This window comes from Carcharhinus amblyrhynchos, chromosome 17, assembly GCF_965287045.1.
Source record: "Carcharhinus amblyrhynchos chromosome 17, sCarAmb.v2.hapA, whole genome shotgun sequence".
In the NCBI taxonomy this organism is placed as follows: Eukaryota; Metazoa; Chordata; class Chondrichthyes; order Carcharhiniformes; family Carcharhinidae; genus Carcharhinus; species Carcharhinus amblyrhynchos.
Window position 1 is genome coordinate 26,803,059 of NC_137340.1, and position 24,528 is coordinate 26,827,586.

General features: G+C 40.6%; 1 protein-coding gene across 1 annotated transcript in view; it reads left to right on the forward strand.

The window, feature by feature from the left end:
• Positions 1-24,528, forward strand: part of LOC145354571 (matrix metalloproteinase-21-like) — a 56,114-nt gene that overhangs the window by 13,529 nt on the left and 18,057 nt on the right. Inside the window, exons 4-10 of the mRNA XM_080206035.1 lie at positions 1,206-1,302; positions 5,424-5,498; positions 8,245-8,319; positions 9,582-9,665; positions 10,540-10,625; positions 14,169-14,267; positions 16,113-16,223. Coding sequence (XP_080062161.1) covers positions 1,206-1,302; positions 5,424-5,498; positions 8,245-8,319; positions 9,582-9,665; positions 10,540-10,625; positions 14,169-14,267; positions 16,113-16,223 — 627 coding nt within the window. The remainder of the gene's footprint in view (positions 1-1,205; positions 1,303-5,423; positions 5,499-8,244; positions 8,320-9,581; positions 9,666-10,539; positions 10,626-14,168; positions 14,268-16,112; positions 16,224-24,528) is intronic.

The window sequence follows — 24,528 nt, forward strand, 5'->3', positions numbered from 1 at the left end:
CTGACAACATCCTTCTAAATCTATTCTGTATCTTTAGTGTAATCACTTCCTTCCTGTAATACAGTGACCAGAACTGTAGGTAGTTCTTTAGCTGCGATCTAACTAGTGTTTTATATGGTTTACTCATAACCTCTCTGCTCTGATATCCCATATCCTGTATGCCTTCTACCAACTGTGCTCAGCTATCCTGTGAGACAATGTGCAGTGAATCTGAACATTTATATTTTGAAGTCCAGACAGTTGAATATTATACAGAAATAAACTTAAGTCTTGTGAGCATTGAGTTATGATTGCACTTTCCAAATACAAATAACCTGGTTCTCTCAAAAGCTTTTTATTGTGCAAAACGACACATTTTTTTGGGACCATAGCATTTTAAAATATGACAAAGTGAAACAATTTTTCATATAATTCCATTTATACTTGTTCTCATCCTTTTTGACAATGTTCAGTGCTATGAATTTTACAGTAGTGTTGTAAAATACTTTTAACTCCTAGCTAATTGGGAATCCAGATGGGGATTTTCTGAATGAGTAATAAATGCTGCCATTGGGCATGTGAGCTCAATGCTTATTTACACAATATATGCTTGTCTACTTTTTGTTCATGTATTGATAAATAATAGAATAAAAAGCAGAATGTCCTTTTCTCATTATGAATGCTGCACATCTAGTGATGGACATTTATTAAGTAAATATACACATGACACGCATTTACCTGGTGATGTGTAAGTGTATGTAAGGTATTTTCTCCTAAAGTTAGCAGGTGACTAAAATGGTGTCACCTGTTATGCAGAATTTTTGATCGTTAGTATGCAAAGACAGATATTAATTTCATAAATTACATAAGATATAAGTGAGGTTCAGTGCTGAAAAGCTAATGAAGCATAATAAGAATGGAGATTTTTACAACAATAATAATCTGAATAGCCTAAATAAGAATGACTCATATAGTACCGTCACATTATAATAGTCGTTTAAGTTGTAGTTCCTGTGTTCTATACATATAAACTTATTATAGATCTTTTGCAATAGAAATATTTTCATTATGCGGTCCGTGAAATTTTTATTACTGTTAAATAACTGGTTTTGTGGAAAGTACTGTAAGGCAGAGATTGATTTGTGATTATAAATGTAATGCATGCAGAGGCTATGTTTATCATAAGCAATTACTTCTAATGTAATTTTATCCAAATTTGCATGTAGCTTTCACAACCTGAAGTTTATGGTGGCCTGATATTTACCAGTCCCAGAGCTGTTGATGCTGTGAAATTATGTTTGGATGAGGAGACTATCAGTGAAGGTAAGTGAGTTATTAACTTATACCAGTAATTTCTAATATCTTTAAGTTATTTGGACACATTACATGGGGTGATTCTCCCAGCAATGGGCAGGGAGACATCAGCGGAGACTGTTTCACAGGCTTTCTGCTAGGCACCATGACCTCCATGCACCTCCAGGACTAAGATTTATGGAGTAATCAGCTCCGCACCAATTTCAATATTCTAATCTGGATTTCCGTATGATTAGTAGACCTGGGACTGAAGGCTCTGGGCCCACTAGCATCTTCCCCTCCTGCAAAGGTGGTTCACTCCAGTGGGGTTTCCTACTGTTCCCACTAACAAAGGACAGGCGGCTGACCCTGCTGTAGTGAAGAGAGATGTGGAGATGCTGGCGTTGGACTGGGGTCCAACCCCACCCCAGTCCAACGCCGACATTTCCACATCATGACTACCATCGACACCGCAAACTGCCAGCTCCAAGTGGAGAGGATCTCCAAGGAGATTGCTCATATGGACGCAGACATCAAATTTATCAAATAAATCCGTTGGACTTCAACCTGGTGTTGTGTGACTTCTTACTGTAGTGAAGAGAGGCCATTGAGGCCCCCTCCTCAGGACGTCAGGAATAAGAGAGGGGTGTCTCTTGGGCAGTACCAGCCCAGCCCCATGGCACTGCCCAAGGGCAAACTGGCAATGCCTAATGGGCACCTTGGCATTGCCCAATAGACAGTGCCACAAGGGTAGACCCTACTGGGAGCAGGGCCTTTTGTGGAGGGGGGCTGATTGGTGGGGATGGAGGATTGCGTTGCCACTCTGAATAGGGATCAGAGAGAGAAGGAGGATGGCAATCAGATCTGGCTGCTGGTGGGCAGTGGGGGAGGCGGTTTCAGGGCTGGCCCAGAGAGGTCCAGAAGATCAGTGATCGAGGAGTGTGGAAATCGGAAGGGCAGAGATGTGGGATTGCAGTGCTGGCCAGTGATCAGGAGGCCGGCAATGCAGAGTCTTTGCGCATGCGCGATCTCTGCTTTGATAGATCGGTGCATGTGCAATGGCCTGCTCAGCGCTATGCTGCCAACCTCTTGGGCAGGAATAGGCCCCACCCTTTGATTTTCAGAGTGAATTCCGCGAGGGCACTCAGCAATGCATAGAGTATCGGAGATTCAATCTGAAAATCATGTTAAAAAAGTTGAAGGGAGTTACTCCCGTTTCAAGCAGATTGGCGACTAGGAATATTTTTGGGAGAATCCTGGCCTATCTTTCACATATCAAATAAGATTTGATGCAGAAATGGTTCAGGGAGCTAAGGACCCTACTGTCAGCCACAATTTCTCAATAGCAGATATTACATTTCAAATGACAGCTTCAAAATAAGTCTCCCATTATAGAGAAACATATTTAATCTTCTCTAAAACTATAAATTTAAAAAAACATTTCAAACAATTCCCATAGTGGTATTTCCCTGTTGAAATTGCTCAAAGTTTGTTATCTCAGCAAATACTGTGATAACCATAATGCCTGGATTATATACTAACATTTATGGTGATACTGTCAGTTTTCACTACCATTACTCCTCTGAAATTGGCAGCAAATTCTGGAGACTGTACATATGAAATTAAAGAGGGAAATCAAGAAGTCACTATCAGTGAACGCACACCCTGTCAGAGGGAGTGATGTTGAGGTCTCTGTTAAAAGTACTCTTTAAAAAGTTGCATCTTGTTGAGTAAGATGTAACTTGGGCCAGAATTTTACCAGAATTGAATGGGTGCATGCCCAACCTGAAATCACATGAGAAGATGTCAGGGTGTGTCCCATCATGTGCAGCATTACAATCGGCAGGCACATGCAGGAATTGAAAGCATGCCTGCCGCCAATTAAACAGAAATTTAGCCCATTAACAATACAATCAGAATCTAAATCCTGTGCAATTTAGCGCTCATCACACTGGCAGGTGGCCAATCCCTTTTTTTCACGTTTCTCATCCAAGGCCAGGATAAAAGGGGCCCAGAATATTAGCTCAGTGAGGTATTAGGAGTTCAGGTAAGAATTTGCTGCTGCTTTCTTGCTGAGATTTTATACCTTTTCCTGTGGTTTCTGCTGAAGTCTTTGCTTTGTTAGTTTTGTTTTAAAGACTCTTTCACCCTCCCCAACCCTCTTTCACCCTCCTCCACCTTTTTCCAACTCTCTTGGAGGATTCCTGCCTAGTGCCCAGCACAGTGCCACGTGCATTTCAGCAGAGGGAGATTGTTTACTCCACTGGTGGGACCTTGTCTGAAGAGGAAGATAGGGGCAGAATGGAGCAGAGGCCAGGTGTTCTCAGGGAAAGTTCTGTGGGAGGCAAGACGCATGCACAGAGGGTGTATGACTAGCAGGAAGTGCAAGATGGAAGGGATCGCAGAAGACTACCAATATCCAGCTGTCACAATGCACAGGCAGCAATCTAGTTACCTCAACAGGTCTAAGGTCCAGTGCCCTCTCTAGGGACACTGTGACATCCATATACCAGATGATTGGGCCAAGGATAGCCTCCAACTGTGTGGATGGGCACCCTATGCCAGTGCCTCCATAGGTCAAAGTAGCTCTCAATATTTTTGCATCCACTTATTTCCAGGGTTTAGTGGGGGATTTATGTGGCGTATCCCAATCAGTTGTCCTGAGTTACATCAGTCTGGTCATGGACACTCTCAAAATGGGTCATGGCATTTATTAATTATCAGACAGAACAAGCCAGCCAGACTGAACAAGCCAGAGGATTTGCAGTTAAGTGCAGAAGATCATTAAATTGTTTGCGGCATGGGATCCAGGAGCAACGTACAATGTCATGCCCTCTGACATGGACTGTCATCTCTGATCAGGCCAGCTTTGTCTAGTGGGGGCCTCTGCTTCCTGTCCTGTGGCATCAAAACTTCTCACCTGATACTCACTGCCTTCACTAAAGAGAACCGGCACTCGTCTGAAAATCTGGGATGGGAACGGACAGAATGCCCACTGGCATAATGCTTCCACCTTGCTTGGCCAATGAGTGCGGAGGTCATAATACCTGTAAATTTTAAAAGTCTCGCCAAGGCAGTTCCCTGAGTCGCCTCACAACCTCCAATCAGCCTTCAAAGAACTGCCTCTGCTGTTTTTAAATATCCTGCAATGTCCCCATTGGACCCAGCACCAAAGTGCACCCACCCATGTCACCAATACATTGCCACTGTCTGGACACATTCCATTCAGGCTGCCCATTAATTGACCATCCAATAGGAAATTGCGCTCGAGATTCAACCATGGTCAGATGCAGAAATTGCGGTTGCATTTGGGTCTGCCGATTTCACATATTTGACTAGCGCAAAATTTAGGCTTTGGTTTTTGAAGACATAATAAGTTCACAATTAATAAGCAACCCTGTAAGAATAACCTTACATCTGTTAAATGCCAAATTTCTTTATTATAAGAAATTCCACATTATTTGGAAATTAAAAAATGAAGTCAATGACATTTTAGCTTCTACCTTAATTCTGTGTGCATGCCAAAATCACTTATTTTGCTATCTGTAAAATTTAAATTTGTAAGTGGAGGGTTTCAGTGGTTTTTGCTTCAAGCTTTGCTATCCATGAGAATGCTTCTATGCGTTTGGCCGTTTGTCCTGCCTATTGACATCACTGCTGAACATTTGGGGGTCTCTTTAATTTGGCACCAAATTCAAACTGACGTTACAAATGGGGAAATCCATGCCATAGGAGTAACTACCTCTTTGTGGACTTTCTTCAAGATCAATGGCAAGCTCTACTGCTTCGCCACTGACTGTAAAATCCAGCCTTTGCAATTAGGAGTAATATTGTGAATCTCTGGATGAAGAACAATAAAAAATTGTTTTCATGCTTAAACATTAATTTGATTAATATAAAAATAAATAATATTGAATACGATAAGTATTTTTTTAATGTACACAGCATTTACACACATATTTTGAACATTGTGATGCAGCATATTATTGATTTTACTATAATAAACTTGTTCACAGATTTTTATTGGTTTGATTGTGTAGGTGTTATGATAATTAAGAAAGACACTATAATGAATTAAGAAGATGATGTTGAATCAAAAATATTCAGTGTAATTAATCACATTTCCCAATCTCTTCTCTCCTTTTTCATAGAGTGGAATAATTCTTTAAAAGAACAGTGGAATGAAAAATCTATATATGTTGTAGGAAAATCTACAGCCAATTTAGGTAAGAAGAGTACATGTATCATGTACATCACACATGTATGTGCAATAATAGTGAGGGCAAAGAGGACATTTTTGAAGATTCTGATAAAATTATATACCGTGAGAATGAAGCTTGCGCAGTTAATTCTGACTTTGCAGATCATGATGCTAATTCCAACTGCTCTTGCATTTTTGTTATTTTTGATTAATAGTCCGTCTCCCACAGTTTTTCACAGGATGTGGAGAAGAGGCTTGAGAGTGAGCTTTGAGACTGGGTAGGTATTAAGAGCAGATGAGACCTGGAAGTGGATGGGCATGTAGGAAGAGGCAATGTGTCAGGCAAAAGCCAAGGTCTATCACCATGAAGGAGGCCTAGAAGAAGGAAGGTAGAGGAGGGTCACCTGGACAGGAAGTCTTAGGCAGTACATTAAGCAGGTAAATTACAACTTACTTCTTTTTGAGTATAATTGAGACTTAGGCAGACAGTATTCATGGTGGTTGAAAAAGAGCTGACTTTTAAAATCATATTTGATTAATTCATTAGCAGTAAGCTTCCAAGGCCCTAAGTCTGGAATTCCTTTCCTCTTTTAACAGAAGAATCGAGAACCAGAGCACATCAATGTAAGGTGAATTGCAAAAGAGCCAATGGTGACATCAGGAAAACCTTTTATCAGCAGCGAGCGATTAGATTCTGGAATGCATTGCCTGAGAATGTAGTGGAGGCAGATTCACCCATGATATCAAAAGGGAATTGAATAAGTACTTGAGAAAAATATTGCACAGCTATGGGAAAAAGACAGAGGAGTGGAACAAGTTGAATTGCTTTTGCACAAACACAATGGGCTGAATGATCTCCTGTACTAACCATTCTGTGATTCTAAACCTCTCCATCTCTCTTTTCTCCTTTAAAACAGTTCTTAAAACCTCCCTCTTTGACCAAGCATTTCTGTCATAGTATTTTCTTTAATGGCTCCAAGTCAAATATTGTTCTATATTGGACGATAAACTGTCTTTGGGACATTTTATGATATTAAAGGCACAACAGAGGAGGAAGGGGGTATTCTTCCCCCAACGTCCTGCCTATACCCAGGTCTCCAAGGTATGTCAAAGAACCTTGGTGCTCTCATAGTACTTGCTTCAGTCATATTTGTGCTTGCAAAAGTCTTTCCCTCCTGTAAGCGAAGGCATTGATGTTCAATATCCACCCCTACCCACAAAGCATACAATTATTGAATAGTAGTAGCTACATGTTTGCATAATTAAAATCATCAGGTGATACAAATGTTATCTGCCAACTGAGTCAACAGTATGTGCAATGCTTTGTTGTTCCTGATTCTTGGCACAAATGGATTTTAAGCCATTAACTCCTACTGACTTCAGCATTGGTCACTTATTTGCATTTCACACGTACGTTGCTATTATTCATGTGTGAATGTAGTTAGGGAATGCCAGCAGACAACAACAGTTGACGTGGGGTATCAGAACTGAGCCCAATAGTTTCTTCATCTAGAGATACACACACATGTACTTTCAAATAGAGATGACTTCATGGTCATCCTGGCTATTTTGTTTTCACTTTCTTACCCAAGAAGCAATAGCAGTGCACAATTACCACTTTAGCTGACGTAAGCTCACTAGATGCTGACACAGGATCAAACCTGAATTGGGTGACTGGTTGACTACCAAAGGGCAAAGGTTTAAGCAAATTGGCAAAATAGGTAGAAGTGACTTGAAGAAAATAGTTTTTTACATCAATGTTTAGGATTTGGAATGTAGCTCCCTGTTGGGATGATGGATACAGATTCACAAGATAACTGGATAAATATTTGAGGAAGAAAAACATTGCAGGGATCCGGGGAAAGAACAGAATAATAGGAGACTAGCTGGATTGCTCTTTGAAAGAACTGGTCAGACTTGATGGACGGAATGGCCTCCTTTTGTGCTGTATGATTTTTCCTGATATGTATGACCAAGTATCACGTATTACCACTGAGCAATTAAGGGAATGCAGTCTTTAATTTAGAAGTGTTACAGAAAGGTCAGTTTCTTTATTCAGTGAGCAATTTAGACATAAATGACAACAATATCATGGACTCTTGTGCCCTTGTGTAAAGATCTCAGATCTGAACCTGGATGGTGGTATTGGCACTACAATGGAATCCAATATCCTTGGATTATGGAAGGGGGAAAGAATCAACCAGAGTTTGTCTGCTTGATTACTATACAGTGATTACTGATGGAAATGCATGTCTGGAAATTGAGTGAGGAGAGCTTTAGGATTGTCTATCATGCCCCCATTATTGGTTAACTTGTCAGTACTGATAGTCAAGGCTTATAGATGAATAATGGCTACTTGGGCAAGGTACTCTTCAGACTATAATGCAGAAATGGAGTCAATGGATTCCTGATAGGAGGTGAAAAGAAAAAATGAGTAACTAAAACATTGGTGCTGAAATAATAAAAACTCTTTGAATGCACTAGGAGTATGTTGCAACGCTTAGAACATTGTGATCTGAAGACCTATAACTGTACTTGCATTTTTAAAAAGTGATTTGGAAATAAGATAGTAACAAGACAAAGTGTAAGGTGGTTTACTAATCATTATTTTTTGAAATTGAGTGTCAAAAAAAAGCCTCTGTGTGTGTGGTTGATATGTTCACATATATGAATACATAGAATACCTCCACAGGTTACTCTGCACATCTGTGTCATTATAGTCACTTCATTTCTACAGCAACCAACTAAAAATCTTTATTTTGTTGATATAGTAAAAGAAATTGGACTTGCAACACAAGGAGAAGACTCAGGAAATGCAGAAAAACTAGCTGAGCACATCTGTATCAGTAAGTGAACAATCACTTTGCAAGCATCGCAAATTCAGTTCATGCATTTTATTGATGCTGACAGTTTTGAATACAGAGAACATTAAGATTGATCATTAGAACCTGCTCTTAACCACACAACATCTGAATTGCAACTATATCACCATTCCTTCAATATCACTGGGCCAAAAAACTGGAACTTCCCTAATAACACTGGATGCACCTACTCCAGATGGACTGCAACAGTCCAAAAAAAGAGAGACACAACTCACTTCTCAAGAGCAATTCGGGATGGGATACAAATGCTGAATTTGCCAGTGATCCTCATTGCCAGGGACCCTCTCATCCCACAAAAAATACAAATAGAAGATTGTTATTAAAGAAGGTAAGAAAAATATACTGGGTCTCCTCTCGACTCCTTTTTATCATAGCATGTCAGAGACGTGCTGGTAGATTAGTATTTAATAGTAAACCAGAAATGATCAATAATGTGCTAAGAACCAAAAGTTAGACACAAGCAATTATATAATGTGTAACTTAGAAATGAGGAACTATGCCTTAGAATATAAGAAATAAAGGCTATAGTTTGTGTTGCAGGCAAGCATTTCTGAAATACAATGTGCAGTTGCCAGCCTAAAGTTACACTGTCCACTGCACACTGCTAAGTCACAATAAAATTACCCCTAAAAGAGCTCAGTCAGTACATGTCTGCATAGATAGGCAGAGTTCTACCACCTGCCAGTTAATTTAAAACATTAGCAGAGTGCAGGCAGCAGTGTTAGTTTTCACATAATAATGAAACGTTTAAGAGTAAATTAAGAAAGTGCCAGGTAGTTGAGTCTTTTAAAATTCAAATTGCATCTGTTGACCTCAGTAAACTTAATCATGAACTAACTTCTGAGTTCTACTGCCAGTTACTCATCACTGTGCACCTGAAAATCATCTTTATTGACATGGAGCTGGCAGCGTTACACTTTACAAAATATATTTCTCATATTACAGATGTGAATAATAAGTTACTGTCAAGACTCAAATTGAAATTTGTAGATCTGAATTGTCAGTTATATGAAAATGTCACTTTATATTACTGTGTTATAGTGTAGAAAGTACAACGTAGAAACAGGTCATTCAGCCAACTAGACTGTTAAGACTGATCTTTCCAGTGGAGGCTTTATGATTTCGTATGCACATCTATAACGATATTGATGATGATTTGGATTGTCACGCACAGAGAAATGTTGTATTGAACTCTTATTTTTATTTAATTGTCCTGCTTTCTGCAGAAGAATCTTCAAGTTCCTTGCCTCTTCTGTTTCCTTGTGGTGCACTAAAAAGAGAGATACTTCCCAAATATCTAAAAGAAAACAGTACGTATTAATTTTCTGAGGTTAAAAAAGACTATTTCAGAGTGGAAATGTGTAATGAAAATAGAAAATACTAGAAAAGCACAGAATAGCAATCAGCATCTTAAGAAAAATGAGAAGTCAATGTTTCGGGTGTGACATTTCCCCAAACACCATTAGTTTTAATGAAGAAATGCTAACATACTTATCTTTTCTGAAGTAGACCAACCAGCTGTACATTTATGGCCTTTTTAAAATACAAAGTTACATATTTTAATATCAATCTGTTTATATCAATATTAAAAGTATAGGTTTATATTTCTCCTCATGACCATTAATAACTGCTCACAATGCATTTTTTTTTACATTGGAGAAACCAAATACAGAATATGTGTGCATTTTGCAAAATACATTTGTTCAAGTATGACTCTAGGCTTCCAGTCATCTGTCGTTTTAATTCTCCACCTTTCTCCCATTCTGGCCACCTGGTCTTTCATCCCATTCAGATCCGATCCAACCATTTCCTTCGCTTTTGCTATTCTTGATCCTGCCATTCACACCTCCTCTGGACACATCTTGTCCCATTATCATTCCGTATGACCTTGCACCATGAACGCTTTAGTCATTTTATTTCTCCTGCCCTCCACTCTATCATAGGTAGGTTTCTTTGAATTTTTCTGAAGTTTTGCTATAATACGTAAGTGTGTCTTGTAAACCCACTAAGAATCGATCCTTGCTGTTGCATCAGTTGTAATTAGTATTGAAAAGAAATATTCATTAGATTTGTTGTATTCCTAGAGAGAATACTACACGAAGGGGTGACGTACATCATTAGAGCTTTTACATTTATAAACATAAAACAAAAATAAGCATTGAGCAAAGTCTGCACTAATTTCAGGTGTGCCTTTGGAGAGCATAACTGTTTATCAGACATCTCAGCACCCGTGCTTCCAGCAAGCTTTGAATGATTATTTTTCAGAACAGGTATGTGATTCAGGTAATATTCCACCATGTTTATTTAGAGCACACAATGATATTTTGTCACTTTAGCCAAAGAATCCATTCACAGATATCATCATACTAAATGAATCTCTCTATTGTGATTGCAGTGAATATTTGCTCTAATTTGATTTAATTTGCTCTAAGCATACTGGTTTTCCCCCAAAAATGTTTACTCAGTATATCTTTGAACGTTACATGAATTAAGGTGGACAACTATGAGCAGCCATTGGATTGGAGCACAAGTGGTAGGAGAGACCTCAGTAATGGTGCTCTGTTATGTTAACCACCAGCTATGACATATTCAGACATAGAAAAGTCCATTTTACTTCTTATTGTAGATAGCAAGAGTGATTGGAGAAAACTGGTTGGAAGATCAAACAGCCATTATCAGTGGGCCCCAGCAGATGTGGGAGACAGTCTCTTGGTATGTCAATTGGGTGCTATTCGGATTGGCGGATGGTGACTAGTGGAGTGCCCCAGGGGTCGGTGCTGGGGCCTCAGCTTTTTACCATTTATATAGATGATCTGGAGGAGGGAACCGAGTGTAGAGTGTCGAAATTTGCTGATGACACCAAGATTGGGGGAACGGCAAATTGTGCGGAGGGTGTGGAGAGTCTACAGAAGGATCTAGATAGGCTGGGCGAATGGGCCAGGAAATGGCAAATGGAATTTAATGTTGGCAAGTGTGAGGTGGTCCACTTTGGTAGGAAGAATGGTAGGAAGGACTATTACTTACGTGGCGAAAAACTGCAGCAGGCGACGGTGCAGAGGGACCTCGGGGTCCTTGTGCATGAGTCGCAAAAACCCAGCTTGCAGGTGCAGCAGGTGGTCAGGAAGGCAAATGGGATGCTGGCCTTCATAGCGAGGGGGATTGAATATAAAAGTAGGGAGGTCTTGCTGCAGCTGTATAGGGCATTGGTGAGGCCGCAGCTGGAGTACTGTGTGCAGTTTTGGGCGCCGCACCTGCGCAAAGATATTTTGGCCTTGGAGGGAGTGCAGAGGAGGTTTACTAGGCTGATACCAGAGTTGAGGGGGTTGAGCTATGAGGAGAGGCTGAATAAACTGGGCTTGTACTCGTTAGAGTTTAGAAGAATGAGGGGAGATCTCATTGAGACGTATAAGATGATGAATGGGATGGATAGGATAGAGGTGGAAAGACTCTTCCCGCTCAAAAAAGACAGTAGGACTAGGGGGCACAGCCTCAAGATAAAAGGGGGGCGGTTTAGAACGGAGTTGAGGAGGAACTTCTTCACTCAAAGGGTGGTGAATCTCTGGAATTCTCTGCCCGTTGAAGTGGTGGAGGCTGCCTCGCTAAATATTTTTAAGACGCGGGTTGATGGGTTTTTGATAGGAGAGGGGATTAAGGGTTATGGGGAGAGGGCGGGAAAGTGGAACTGAGCAGCGACAGATCAGCCATGATCTTATTGAATGGCGGGGCAGGCTCGAAGGGCTGGATGGCCTACTCCTGCTCCTATTTCTTATGTTCTTATGTTCAATTACCTACTGAGCACAGTTGGATTGTCACAAGAAGATGTCCAGTTTGGAAAAAGGTGCCGTTATAAGTAATGAGGAACATTGGCAGTTATGTCGCATTTAATATGTTACAATCCCAGTTGATATTACTTCTGGACAGGAAGAACCCAGCCTGGCTGCAAACATTATAATTTTGTTTTAAGAAAGTGTGGAGGAACTGAGTTGCAAGACTGCCAATTAGTTTTTTTAACAACGAAAGAAAGCATAAAAAGTTTGATGATAATTCACTGCTCCTTCATTCTCCCTCCTCTTCACAAATGTACAGATTTCAAGGGTAACACCCCACTCTGCAGCAAAATGGCACATGCCACTCAATTGATCTTCCATGGGTTTCTTCTCACATTTCTCCTAGATGATTGTCAAATGAGTGTGTCCAAATTCCATTCTCAAAAAAACACGCTTTAAAATCTTCTTCTAAACCAGTGCTTTCTCTCAGCTGTTTTCATCACGAATCCACCTCCAGGTTTTCCAACTACCCTTTCAAACAAAGCTTCATCTCCACTGTTTTAGCAGGGATCTGCCTCCAGGTTTCCAACTCTCCTTTCAGTATTCTTTTGTCTTGAACGCTATCATGCAAACTCTGAGATCCAACCATTGATCACTTCACAATTATTTAAAATAACATCGCACAAACTGTAGTAAGATTACAAACCTTAGAACCACTTCAAATATCATTCTGGCTTCTGACTAGTCAACTCCTTTTCAGGCCTGTCTGTGACTTGAATGAACAGTACTCTGTTCTAGTTCCAATTTCCTCTATTCTTTTAACTTTAGATTTCCTGGAAATCATCTTCATTCCTCTAGTTTCCTTAACTAGATTTCTAACACTTCTTTTTTTAACCATTGCTCTATTGTAACGGTTTTCTTCCAGCAAAGCTGAGAGCTAGTCACCTTCTAGCCTCCTGTCACCAACTGCAACGATTTCAGGAAAATACAATTGCAAAAAGCCGTCCTACCCTAAAGGTAACTTGGGTTGCAAAGCAATATCTTTTCTCCCCTGGGCTTTTATTTACTTTTCATGCTGTGAACTCTCTCAGCAAAATAGAAACACAGTTTAACTGAAGTCCTAGATGCAAATGCATGCATATAACATGAATCGAAACATAGGTTTATCCTTCTTTACACAGAATCACCAAATTAAACCCACTTAAAATCTATACGTTATTTCTAATATTTAACCAGGCCAGTATTTATTGTCGATTCCTAGATGCCCTTGAGTAGACAGCTGCCTTCTTGAACCACTGTGGTTCCTCTGTGCTGTAGGTACACCCAGAGTGCTGTTAGGGAAGGAGTTCCAGGATTGTGACCCAGTGAGAATTCCAGATGGTGACCCAGTGATACATTTCCAAGTCAAAATGGTGAGTGACTTGGAAGGGATCTTCTAGGTTGTGGTGTTCGTATGTATCTGCCACCCTTGTCCTTCCAGATGGTATCACTCATTGGTTTGGAAGGTACTGTCTAAGGAGCCTGTAGTGCATACTGTAGATGGTACGCGCTGTTGCCACTGTTCATCAATGGTGGAAGAATTAATGTTCGTGAATCAGGTTGCCAATCAAGTGCTGCTTTGTCTTGGATGGTTTGAGCTTTTTGAGTACTGTAGGAGCTGTGCTTGTGCATTCAAATAGAGAGTATTCCATCACCCTCCTGACTTGTACATTGTAGATGGGGGACGGGTTTTGAGAGTCAGTAGGTGAAGTATTTGCCTCAGGATTTCTAGCCTCTAACTTGCTCTGATAGCCACAATATTTATTTGGCTCATCCAGTTAAGTTTCTGGTCAATGGTAAGCACTCCCCCCCCCAGCCCATCCCAGGATATTGTTAGTGGGGAATTCAGTGATGATAATGTCACTGCATGTCATTGGGAAATGGTTAGATTCTCTCTTGTTGGAGACAGAGATAATGTTATTATAAAGTGATCTGTTTTCTCATGGAATTTAATTGTTTGGAACTGATGATTAAAACATTTTAATCAATTTTTCTTTTTCCCATTAGGGAATCCCAGAAAGCATCACCTTTTTCAGCCCATCTGGTGTTAAGTTTTGTCTGCACACCATTAAAAAATTGACTGGAGAATACATTCATAAAATTAAGGTAATATTCGTGTGAAATACTTCTCATCTTCTGTTTGAGTGGTTTTATCCCCAAAATACAGCTTATAATAGAAGACATCTTAGGGCTGATTCAGCAATTGTGTGTTGACAGAGCGTATCCTTGTATCGTGGAAGCAAACTGCAAGCATGCCCAAACTTCTGATTCGTAATACATCAAATTAGTAACATTTTCTGATTTTTTGGAGTTGCAGCACACAGTGTACGTAACTGTCATTAAAAGATCTCGTCAGATCTCTTAATCTTTGTCAATTATATTTATGTCGATCCCACACCAAAATCAGTATTGTCCTTCAGTTGTTCACTCTTTCAGCATGTTTCTTATTTATAATAACAGTTACTTGGATCCCTTGGTGTGACTCTGACAAAGTGAATTCTTAACGATATGAATGACAGTGTAGTACTGTATTGGAAGTATTTTCTTTGTATTTCTCACATAGCTGTATGTGAATTATTTGATGCTGGGATTTACTGCGGCATTTTCCACTATAGGACCAATTTTTGCAGCCAAGTTTTGCTGCAACATTGCCAAATGCTTCATTAACATGCATAATTCTTTTTCACATGACAATGGCAGTTACTCAAAAGGAAGAAGAGTTCATGCAGAAGGAGTGAAGACAGTATGATTGCTCCTCAGGCATTGACCTCACTTGGTCTCAATCTGGGAACGAAATCTTTAGTTACTGTCACACCTAATGAGATATCTGAAGAGTCCTGCCACCATAATTTATGCTTCACCAATGAAACCATCATGGAGTTATGCCATTTTCCAAAGCCTGATTTACAAAGTCTACCACAGGAATAATCTGCTCTTGACTTAATGTTTTCATAACCTTATATTTTGCACACCTAAATCCTTTGCAGCCAGCACTGATGACATTTGCCACATGAGTCAGCCTTCAGTGCCTCATTGCATAGGCAAGTGCTAGAAGTCTTCTTTATCAGTGATAACTGTCTTCATATGGAAAGGTCACTACAAAATTTATCATTTTCGAGATTTCCAAATGTATAGTGGCGCATTAATAACATACACTTCTCCCCTTGCACTAACTGCTACAGTTCCCTAATGCTGCTTCAGTTTTCTGAGGCCATCTGGATTGGATCTGTGTAGCATCAATGTGTCATCTGTATGTTCACTTGGAAAGCCCCTGTTTGAGTGTCTCTTGCAAATCATAAGTGTGGGAACAGGCTCTTGGCCACCACTTAAGTATGTGATGCCTATCATCAAGGTTTTCATAAGCTAACACCTTAGCCTCCAGACCAGAAATGAGAGCCTTGTACATTGAAACCCTAGATTTCAATTGCAAAAATCAGTGTTTGTGAGGAAATATGCACCTGTGCTCTGTCTCAGGAGCTCCATCGCCTTAGCTTTCTCCCAACATTCTCCTCTCCCCCCTGCCTCCCACATATATGTATGCCTTTTGGGTTATCATTGGCTCAGTGGTTTGTCTACAAATTTCCACATCTCTTTTGTATTGGTGAACATGTGTCAAACTACCAGTTTCGTAATTTATGACATTCCATGGGGAAAATTTTGAACATTCTCAAAGGATTGCTTAAAGTGCTTATTTATGAACCCCCTTGTAGGCAGCATTGTAAGTTAAGAATCTGCAAGCCTCTGTTCAGGTTGTTCATGCCTCTCTATAATTATCTTTGCTTGATGCTTATAATCTGAGCCACACGCATTGCCAGATACTTCCTGCTAAATCACCAACTAAATAAAGAATTTTATATTCTTTCAGGTATATTAAGATTTTTTTTGTTATCTTTACAGTTTACAACAACAGGAAATCTTAAAAAATGTTTTGTTTTTTGTTATCTTTTACAGTTTGCAGCAATAGGACCAACAACAGCTGAAGCCATGGCAGCAGCAGGACTGACTGTGAGCTGTACAGCTGAAAAACCTACACCACAAGATCTGGCAGTTAGTATAAAAAGGGTGTTGTAACAAAACACAGAGGATATATTCATAAAGAGTTGCTTATTTCTTATGAATAAAATGTTTGCTTAGTTTTCATCCATTCTTGCTTTAGACTGTAGCTTTTTGTTTCCTTTCATTATAAAATCACTTCAGCATCAGAATCTCTTTGATTTTGAGCAATTTGTGATTATTTCTCTCAAGAAAAATCTGCAGTAGTGCATTTTCTTCATGTTTTCATTTATATTTGTGAATCCATTGGAAATTGCTTATTGGTTCGTCACATTGATACACTGTGACAAGGATAAAAAATCCCTTTATAAGGCAGTACCAAATTTACAGTACACAATCTTTTCACATAGATTTTTCCAAAGAGTTTTGAGAAATCATGATTATTAAAATTAATGCGAAAGTCTTGTGATGTACTATGGCAAAACAAAATGGTTTGTAACTTTCGCCAGTATTTTACAATCATAAAAAGAATTTTAGAGTGGTGTGCTTATAATTTCAAGGATGATCTCTATACAGAACTGAATAATTCAATTTGATGCTAACGTATTTATATTGTACATATTCATTACAAGGTTTAAACATTTATATTCAAAGCAAAACTCTAAATTGCAGTCAGCTACTATGAGTGACATGTGATTTATTGCTTTCAGTTAGACAATAGTCCACTTTTCTTTTACAGGTTATTTTTGTTTCCATGCATATTGTCGTTATTTTGTCTTTGGACTGACAATTAGAGCAAATTTATAAGAACATAAGAAATAGGAGCAGGAGTTGGCCATCTAGCCCTTCGAGCCTGCCCCGCCATTCTATAAGATCATGGCTGATCTGTCATGGCTCAGTTCCACATTCCCGTCCTCTCCCCATAACCCTTAATCCCCTCGCTTATCAAAAACCCATCAACCCGCGTCTTAAAAATATTTAGTGAGGCAGCTTCCACCACTTCAACGGGCAGAGAATTCCAGAGATTCACCACCCTTTGAGTGAAGAAGTTCCTCCTCAACTCTGTTCTAAACCGCCCCCCCTTTATCTTGAGGCTGTGCCCCCTAGTCCTACTGTCCTTTCTGAGCGGGAAGAGTCTCTCCACCTCTATCCTATCCATCCCATTCATCATCTTATATGTCTCAATGAGATCTCCCCTCATTCTTCTAAACTCTAACGAGTACAAGCCTAGTTTATTCAGCCTCACCTCATAGATCAACCCCCTCAACTCCGGCATCAGCCTAGTAAACCTCCTCTGCACTCCCTCCAAGGCCAAAATATCCTTGCGTGAGTGCGGCGACCAAAACTGCACACAGTACTCCAGCTGCGGCCTCACCAATGTCCTATACAGCTGCAGCAAGACCTCCCTACTTTTATATTCAATCCCCCTCGCTATGAAGGCCAGCATCCCATTTGCCTTCCTGACCACCTGCTGCACCTGCAGGCTGGGTTTTTGCGACTCATGCACAAGGACCCCAAGGTCCCTCTGCACCGTCGCCTGCTGCAGTTTTTCGCCACGTAAGTAATAGTCCTTCCTACCATTATTCCTCCTGTTAACCATTCATCTATGCACTGTCCTGTAGGTTGGTGGTACTCTGGTACCCGAACAGAATCTTGCATATTTGTAAAATCTAATTTGACTTTTGAGTCTGATATTGCTACAATTGTTTTGCAATGTGTCATTTTTTAAAATTAATCCTGAGCCACATTTCTCTCTTAATATAGTTCAGATTTTAAAGGATCACGGGGGACTCAGGTTTGTACTCCCTATTCTTTGATGGATTTCTGCTTCAGCTAGAACAATTTAAAATAATTCATGACTGTATCGTATTGGTGAGAAATTAAGAATTCAGTAACCAAATTACTTGCTTTTCACTTAATTCTAATGAACCTGATTCATAGCTGATTCACAGCTTTCAGTTTGCCAAGTGCTATTTGTATATCAGTTCGGTAAGAGAAGCATGATGTGCGTCCTGGGTACGTTACTATGGCCTGGATTTTGTGGTGGGGATAATGAGAACTTTCGCTGTTGTTATTCAACTGACAGCAACTTCTGTAATCTGTGCGTAAAATAACGCAGAAGGCCAGAAAATGCTGTCAGACATTATATGTGACTCCAGTGGATGAGGTATCCCCAGACTGCAATCAGTGGGTAATTTTACAAATTGACACAATGTCCATTCTTACCCTGTTAACCTTATTTAAAAAGTTGAAAAAGTTACACCTTGTTGACTGAAAATGTAATTAGATTTTAACACAATACTAACATTGTAATTTCTGCTAAATACCTGTAAAGAAGGGATTTATCCTGAAAGAGAAAATTTATATTTGTAAAATTTCAAATTTCTTCATTATAAAAATGCCTCATTTTTAAAACATATTTAAAATTTGTTTATCTTGATTTAACTTCTAGTTCAATCATCATAATCATTTATTTTGTTATCTGGAATTATAAATTAAAAGTGAAAGTTGTTAAGTATTTTAATTTTGATGTGTGCATTCTTCATTGTGGTTGCCTGCTTTTACCCTGCTACTGACAGCACTGATTTTGTAAGCCATGAAATCACTTTGACTTGAGCTAGATTTAAATTGCATCACCCCTAAAATTTCTGGATATTTGTAGACAGCTTTCTTCAAGGCCAGCAGTACGTGTTATTGCTTTGCTGCTGAGCGCAAAATTCAAGCTATCAGAGCTTAGTGCATAAAGATATATTTTGATTGGGAGTGAGGGCTTGCTTGTAGGGGTCATTGTTTGTTCTGAACATGAAGCTGAATTGCACCAGCGTGTTCTGTATTGTTGCCTTTGTAGCACTGTAGTACTTAGCAACCAATGCTGTTTGTAATTTTCCAACCTAGTAAACTAGGGCAGAATTTTAACACACGCCACAATTCTAACCTCCAAGAACAGGTAGGTCTGGGTTGGGTGAGAAGTTCAAATTTGAAAAAATTCAACCACAGTAACAACTAATCTCAAACCCATCCATTTCCAGTTTAACAGAGTTGGGACAGGCGGCAAGCAACCTATCTGCTCTCAGAAGGAAGCCCAGTCTAATAAATCTTGTAAGGGCATTGTGTGCCTTCTTTTTTTTAACAACTTCCTTACTTTTTGATGATGAGGAGAAAACGGTGAAGGAAAAGGAAAATTCAAGGTTTAGCAGGACGCTATGAAGACTTGCACAGTGAGTAGCTAGTTTTGCCTTGTAAAAGGCAGTTGCGGGCTGTGTTCAGTGGGTTTATGTGTTTACCAATGAAAAACCAGTTAGCAGCACCAAAACTATAGTGGAACTGTCAATACATTTGTGGAAGAGAAGGGGGGCTGGACTGATTATGTGGCAAGTTAGAACACTTTCTTGGCAAAAAGAATTGCTGATGAAGTTAATAAGTGCTCAGTACTTCTGAATGTGTGTTTAGGTGAAGACTTACAACTTAGTAAAAAATTTAGCAGCACCACAGAAACTGGGGGACATTTCACTTGTGGATTTAGGTGCATTTGTTCAGAATCACCACAATCCTAAGCCCTCAGTGATTGTCCAGTTGTTTAAGTTTCACAGTCATTTTCATAAGGTGAAACAGTCTATAATTTATTGTTGATCATTGTGAGTTTGAGGAAATGTTGGAGGACATGCTCTGGGATAGACTAACCTGTAGCATTAATGAAGACAGCATTCGGTGTTGCTTGTTGGGAGAAGTCACACTGACTTTCAAAAAGGCTCTAAAATTCCTCAAGGCATGGAAATGCCTGCCAACAATGCAAAAGATATTCAAAAGGCCAATGGTGGTGTACAGGCAGGTGTAGTGCGTCAAGTAAAGAAAGAGGCTGCAAGCAAAAAGGTGAAAGCAGTAGAATGTTTCAGGTGTGGAGGGACACACAATGTGAATCATTGCAAATTCATGGATGCCATTTGCCACAATTGGATTAAAAGTGCTCTTTTAGCTAAGAAATGCATAAGTGCTAAGAGCAAGTCGAAGGCTGAGTAGGGAAATTAGAATTTAAAAAAGTTTTGGTCAGCTATGCAGCACCTGGATGGACCAGAGCAGGCAGGGGAGCACTCTTAAAATATGTTTAATATGAGTGAGGGTGCATGGAACCTATCTATGCTACAGTGGAGGTCAATGGAAAACAAGTCAAGATGGAGATGGATACAGGAGCTTTGGCACCTGTAATTAATGATGAGACCTAGAGGAAGATTTGGAGCTCTAAGCAGGTGCCAGCCCTTACTCAGGCAATGATCCAACTTTGAATGTGCATTGGAGAGGCAGTACCATTGCCTGGGGTATTACAGCTGGACCTTGCATACAACAGCCAAGAAGGAAGACCACAGTTCCTTGTAAAAGAGAAAGGACCTAATTTACTAAGGCATGGCTAGCTCAGTAAAATTCTGTTAAACTTAGGTGAGATAAACTATACATGTCAGTCAGAAATATCCTGAAGTTTACATAGATGAACTGGGCACATTGTATGGCACTACGGTTAAATTGTTCATAGATGTTCAGACTGCTGTTTGCTTTTTCCAGCCCAGGACAGAGCCCTACATCATAAGAATATAAGAAATAGGAGCAGGAGTAGGCCATCTAGCCCTTCGAGCCTGCCCCGCCATTCACTAAGATCATGGCTGATCTGTCGTGGCTCAGTTCCACTTTCCCGCCCTCTCCCCATAACCCTTAATCCCCTTGCCTATCAAAAACCTATCTACCCGCGTCTTAAATATATTTAGCGAGGCAGCTTCCACCACTTCAACGGGCAGAGAATTCCAGAGATTCAGCACCCTTTGAGTGAAGAAGTTCCTCCTCAACTCCGTTCTAAACTGCCCCCCCTTATCTTGAGGCTGTGCCCTCTAGTCCTACTGTCCTTTCTGAGTGGGAAGAGCCTCTCCACCTCTATCCTATCCATCCCATTCATCATATATGTTTCAATCAGATCTCCCCTCATTCTTCTAAACTCTAACGAGTACAAGCCTAGTTTATTCAGCTTCTCCTCATAGTTCAACCCCCTCAACTCCGGTATCAGCCTAGTAAACCTCCTCTGCACTCCCTCCAAGCCAAAATATCCTTGTGTAAGTGGGGCGACCAAAACTGCACACAGTACTCCAGCTGCGGCCTCACCAGTGCCCTGTACTGTTGCAGCAAGACCTCCCTACTTTTATATTCAATCCCCCTCGCTATGAAGGCCAGCATCCTATTTGCCTTCCTGATGACCTGCTGCACCTGCAGGCTGGGTTTTTGCGACTCATGCACAAGGACCCTGAGGTCCCTCTGCACCGTTGCTTGCTGCAGTTTTTCACCATGTAAGTAATAGTCCTTCCTACCATTGTTCCTACCAAAGTGGACAACTTCACACTTGCTAACATTAAATTCCATTTGCCAGTTCCTGGCCCATTCGCCCAGCCTATCTAGATCCTTCTGCAGACTTTCCACACCCTCCGCACAATTTGCCATTCCACCAATCTTGGTGTCATCAGCAAATTTTGACACCATACACTTGGTTCCCTCCTCCAGATCATCTATATAAATGGTAAATAGCTGAGGCCCCAGCACCGATCCCTGGGTGAAAGGCAAAGTGGAGGAGTTGGAGCTGTTGAAAAGGCTTGGAATCTTTGAACCCATTAGGCAGTTCCATTTGTTCCTGTTCTTAAAACTGATGGTACTGTGTGCATAGGTGGGGATTAGAAACTTACCATTAATCAGGCCTCCGAGCTAGAAGCTTACATGTTGCCACAGGTGGAAGATTTGTTACCAACCCTTGCAGGAGGCAAGACCTTCTCAAAACTTGATATGAGTCATGCCTAGCAGCAGCTCTTGGTAGAGGAGGACTCAAAACAGTGGGTGGAATTTTACGACCTTGCTTGTCCTGAAGTCATAAAATCCTGCCCAAGGTCAACAGACCTTTCCGTGGTCCTCCTCCAGTTCCCACGGTGGGGGGAGACGGTAAAATTCCAGCCAGTATATTGCAATCAACACTCACTAGGGTTTGTTCAAATACAACTGTCTGGTTTTCAGGGTGTCCTCCAGTCCGGCTATTTTTCTGAGGACAATCTGTTGCAGGAGATTCCTCATGTAATAGTTTACTTGGACAACATTCTGATCACAGGGAAAACTAAGGAGGAGCACCTCAGTAACTTGGATCAAGTGTTAAAGAGATTTTCAGAGGGAGGGCTATACCTGAAGTGTAGCAAGTGCATCTTCCAGACAGAGTGTGAAATATTTGGGTCACAAAATCACACTGCAGTGTCTGTCCCCAGTGGAAGACAAAGTCAGAGCTATCAAGGAAGCTCCAAACCCTAGAAGTGTGTCTGGATCCACGCCATTTCTGGACATGGTAATTTACAATGGGAAGTTTGTGCCAGACCTTTTAACAGTGTTGGCACCACTTCACAAGGAAACAAAATGGAAGTGAGGGCCAGCACAAAATTAAGTTCTCAAGGATGTGAAGAAAATGCTGCGACAATCAACTAATCTGCTGGTTCACTTTGACCAAGAGTGCGATCTCATTCTGTCAGCCGATGCTTTGCCCCACAGTGTTGGGACACTGCTCTCTCATCTAATAGAGGAAGAGTAAGAAAACTCCATTAGTTTTGCATCATGTATATTGACAACAGCTAAGAAGGGATATTTACAGTTAGACAAGGAAGGTCCAACCATTGTCTTTGCTGTAAAATGGGTTCCTAAGTATCATTATGATACTTTATTCACTACATGTACTAACCACAAGCCATTGTTGAGTCTTTTCATTGAATTCAAGTGCATTCCTCCCATTGCCTCATTGACAATACAATGCTGTGCTCTAAACATTGCCAGCCTATCAGTACAATCTCAGGGAAGGACAATGCAAATGCAGATGCGCTAAGTCTTCTCCCTTTACCAGACATTCCCACCAAAATATTACTTCTTCCAGAGACAATTCTTTTTACTTGAGAGGCTTTCACATTCACCAATGATAAACAAAATTAAGCAGTGGACAGATTGGGAACCTGTTCTAACCTAGCTGAGGAGGCTCCTCATGCATGATTGGTCTATGGTTATACAGAATGATGAGTTAAAGCCATTTGGAAAGCAGAAAGATGCACTGAGTGTGTAGGATGCTTGTATCCTTTGAGGGCCCACAGTGGTCAACCCACTCCCTGGTCATTCACAAGTTTTGGATGAAGTTCATGAGACTCACTCAGGTGCCTCCCAAATGAAAAGCTCAGTAATATCATACATTTGGTAGCCTAATATGGATCAGAGCTTGGAGAACAAGATGTAATTCTGTTCTTGAGTCAGATCAACTAGAAAATGGCGCCGCCAACACCATTACATTTGGGAGTGACCTAATTGTCCATGGTCTAGATTTCATGTGGACTTTGCAGGGCCTTTTATAGAAACATAGGACCCTACAGTGCAGAAACAGGCCCTTCAGCCCATCGAGTCTGCACTGACCACAATCCCACCCAGGCCCTATCCCCATATCCCTACACATTTACCCACTAATCCCTCTAACCTACACATCCCAGGACACAGGGGCAATTTTAGCATGGCCAATCAACCTAACCCACACATCTTTGGACTGTGGGAGGAAACCGGAGCACCCGGAGGAAATCCACGCGGACACAAAAAGAATGTGCAAACTCCACACAGTCGGTGGCCCAAGCCGGGAATCAAACTCAGGTCCCTGGAGCTGTGAAGCAGCAGTGCTAACCACTGTGCTACTGTGCAGCCCAATGGGTCATACGTTTCTAGCCATCGTGGACATGCATTCTAAGCGGTCCAAAATACACGTCATGAGCAACATTAAGCTCCAATTATGATAGAGAAGCTATGTAAATTTTTTGGCAACTCATGATTTTTCAGATTCTCTTGTTTCTGACACCAGTACAATATTTATGAGTGATTTAGTCCAAGAATTAATGTATAGAAATCGAATATGCCATGTGCATAGTGAGCCTTTTCATCCAATTTCAAGTGGTTTAATAGAGTGAGCTGTTCAGAGACTGAAAGAAGGGTTGAGGAGAATGACTGGAGATAATTTGGGAACAAAGCTCTCACAGTTCTTGTTCCAGTATTGTATCACACCAGAAACAACAAGACTCTCACCAATTGAATTACTGATGGGTAGGAAGCCAAAGTCTTATCTTGATCTGTTACATCCAGATGTCAAAATGAGTGAGAAAGAAAAAGGAAAAACAGAAGGAGATACATGATTTGGAGACAGTGAAAGTTCCAGATAACAGAGAAGAGAATGCTGCTGTGGACATTCAACAGGAAATGGTTCTTGGTGTACAGGGATTTCCAATGGACTCTACTCCAGGAGAGGATGAGGGACATTCATGCACAAATACTCAGCCTATTCCTGTGCTGA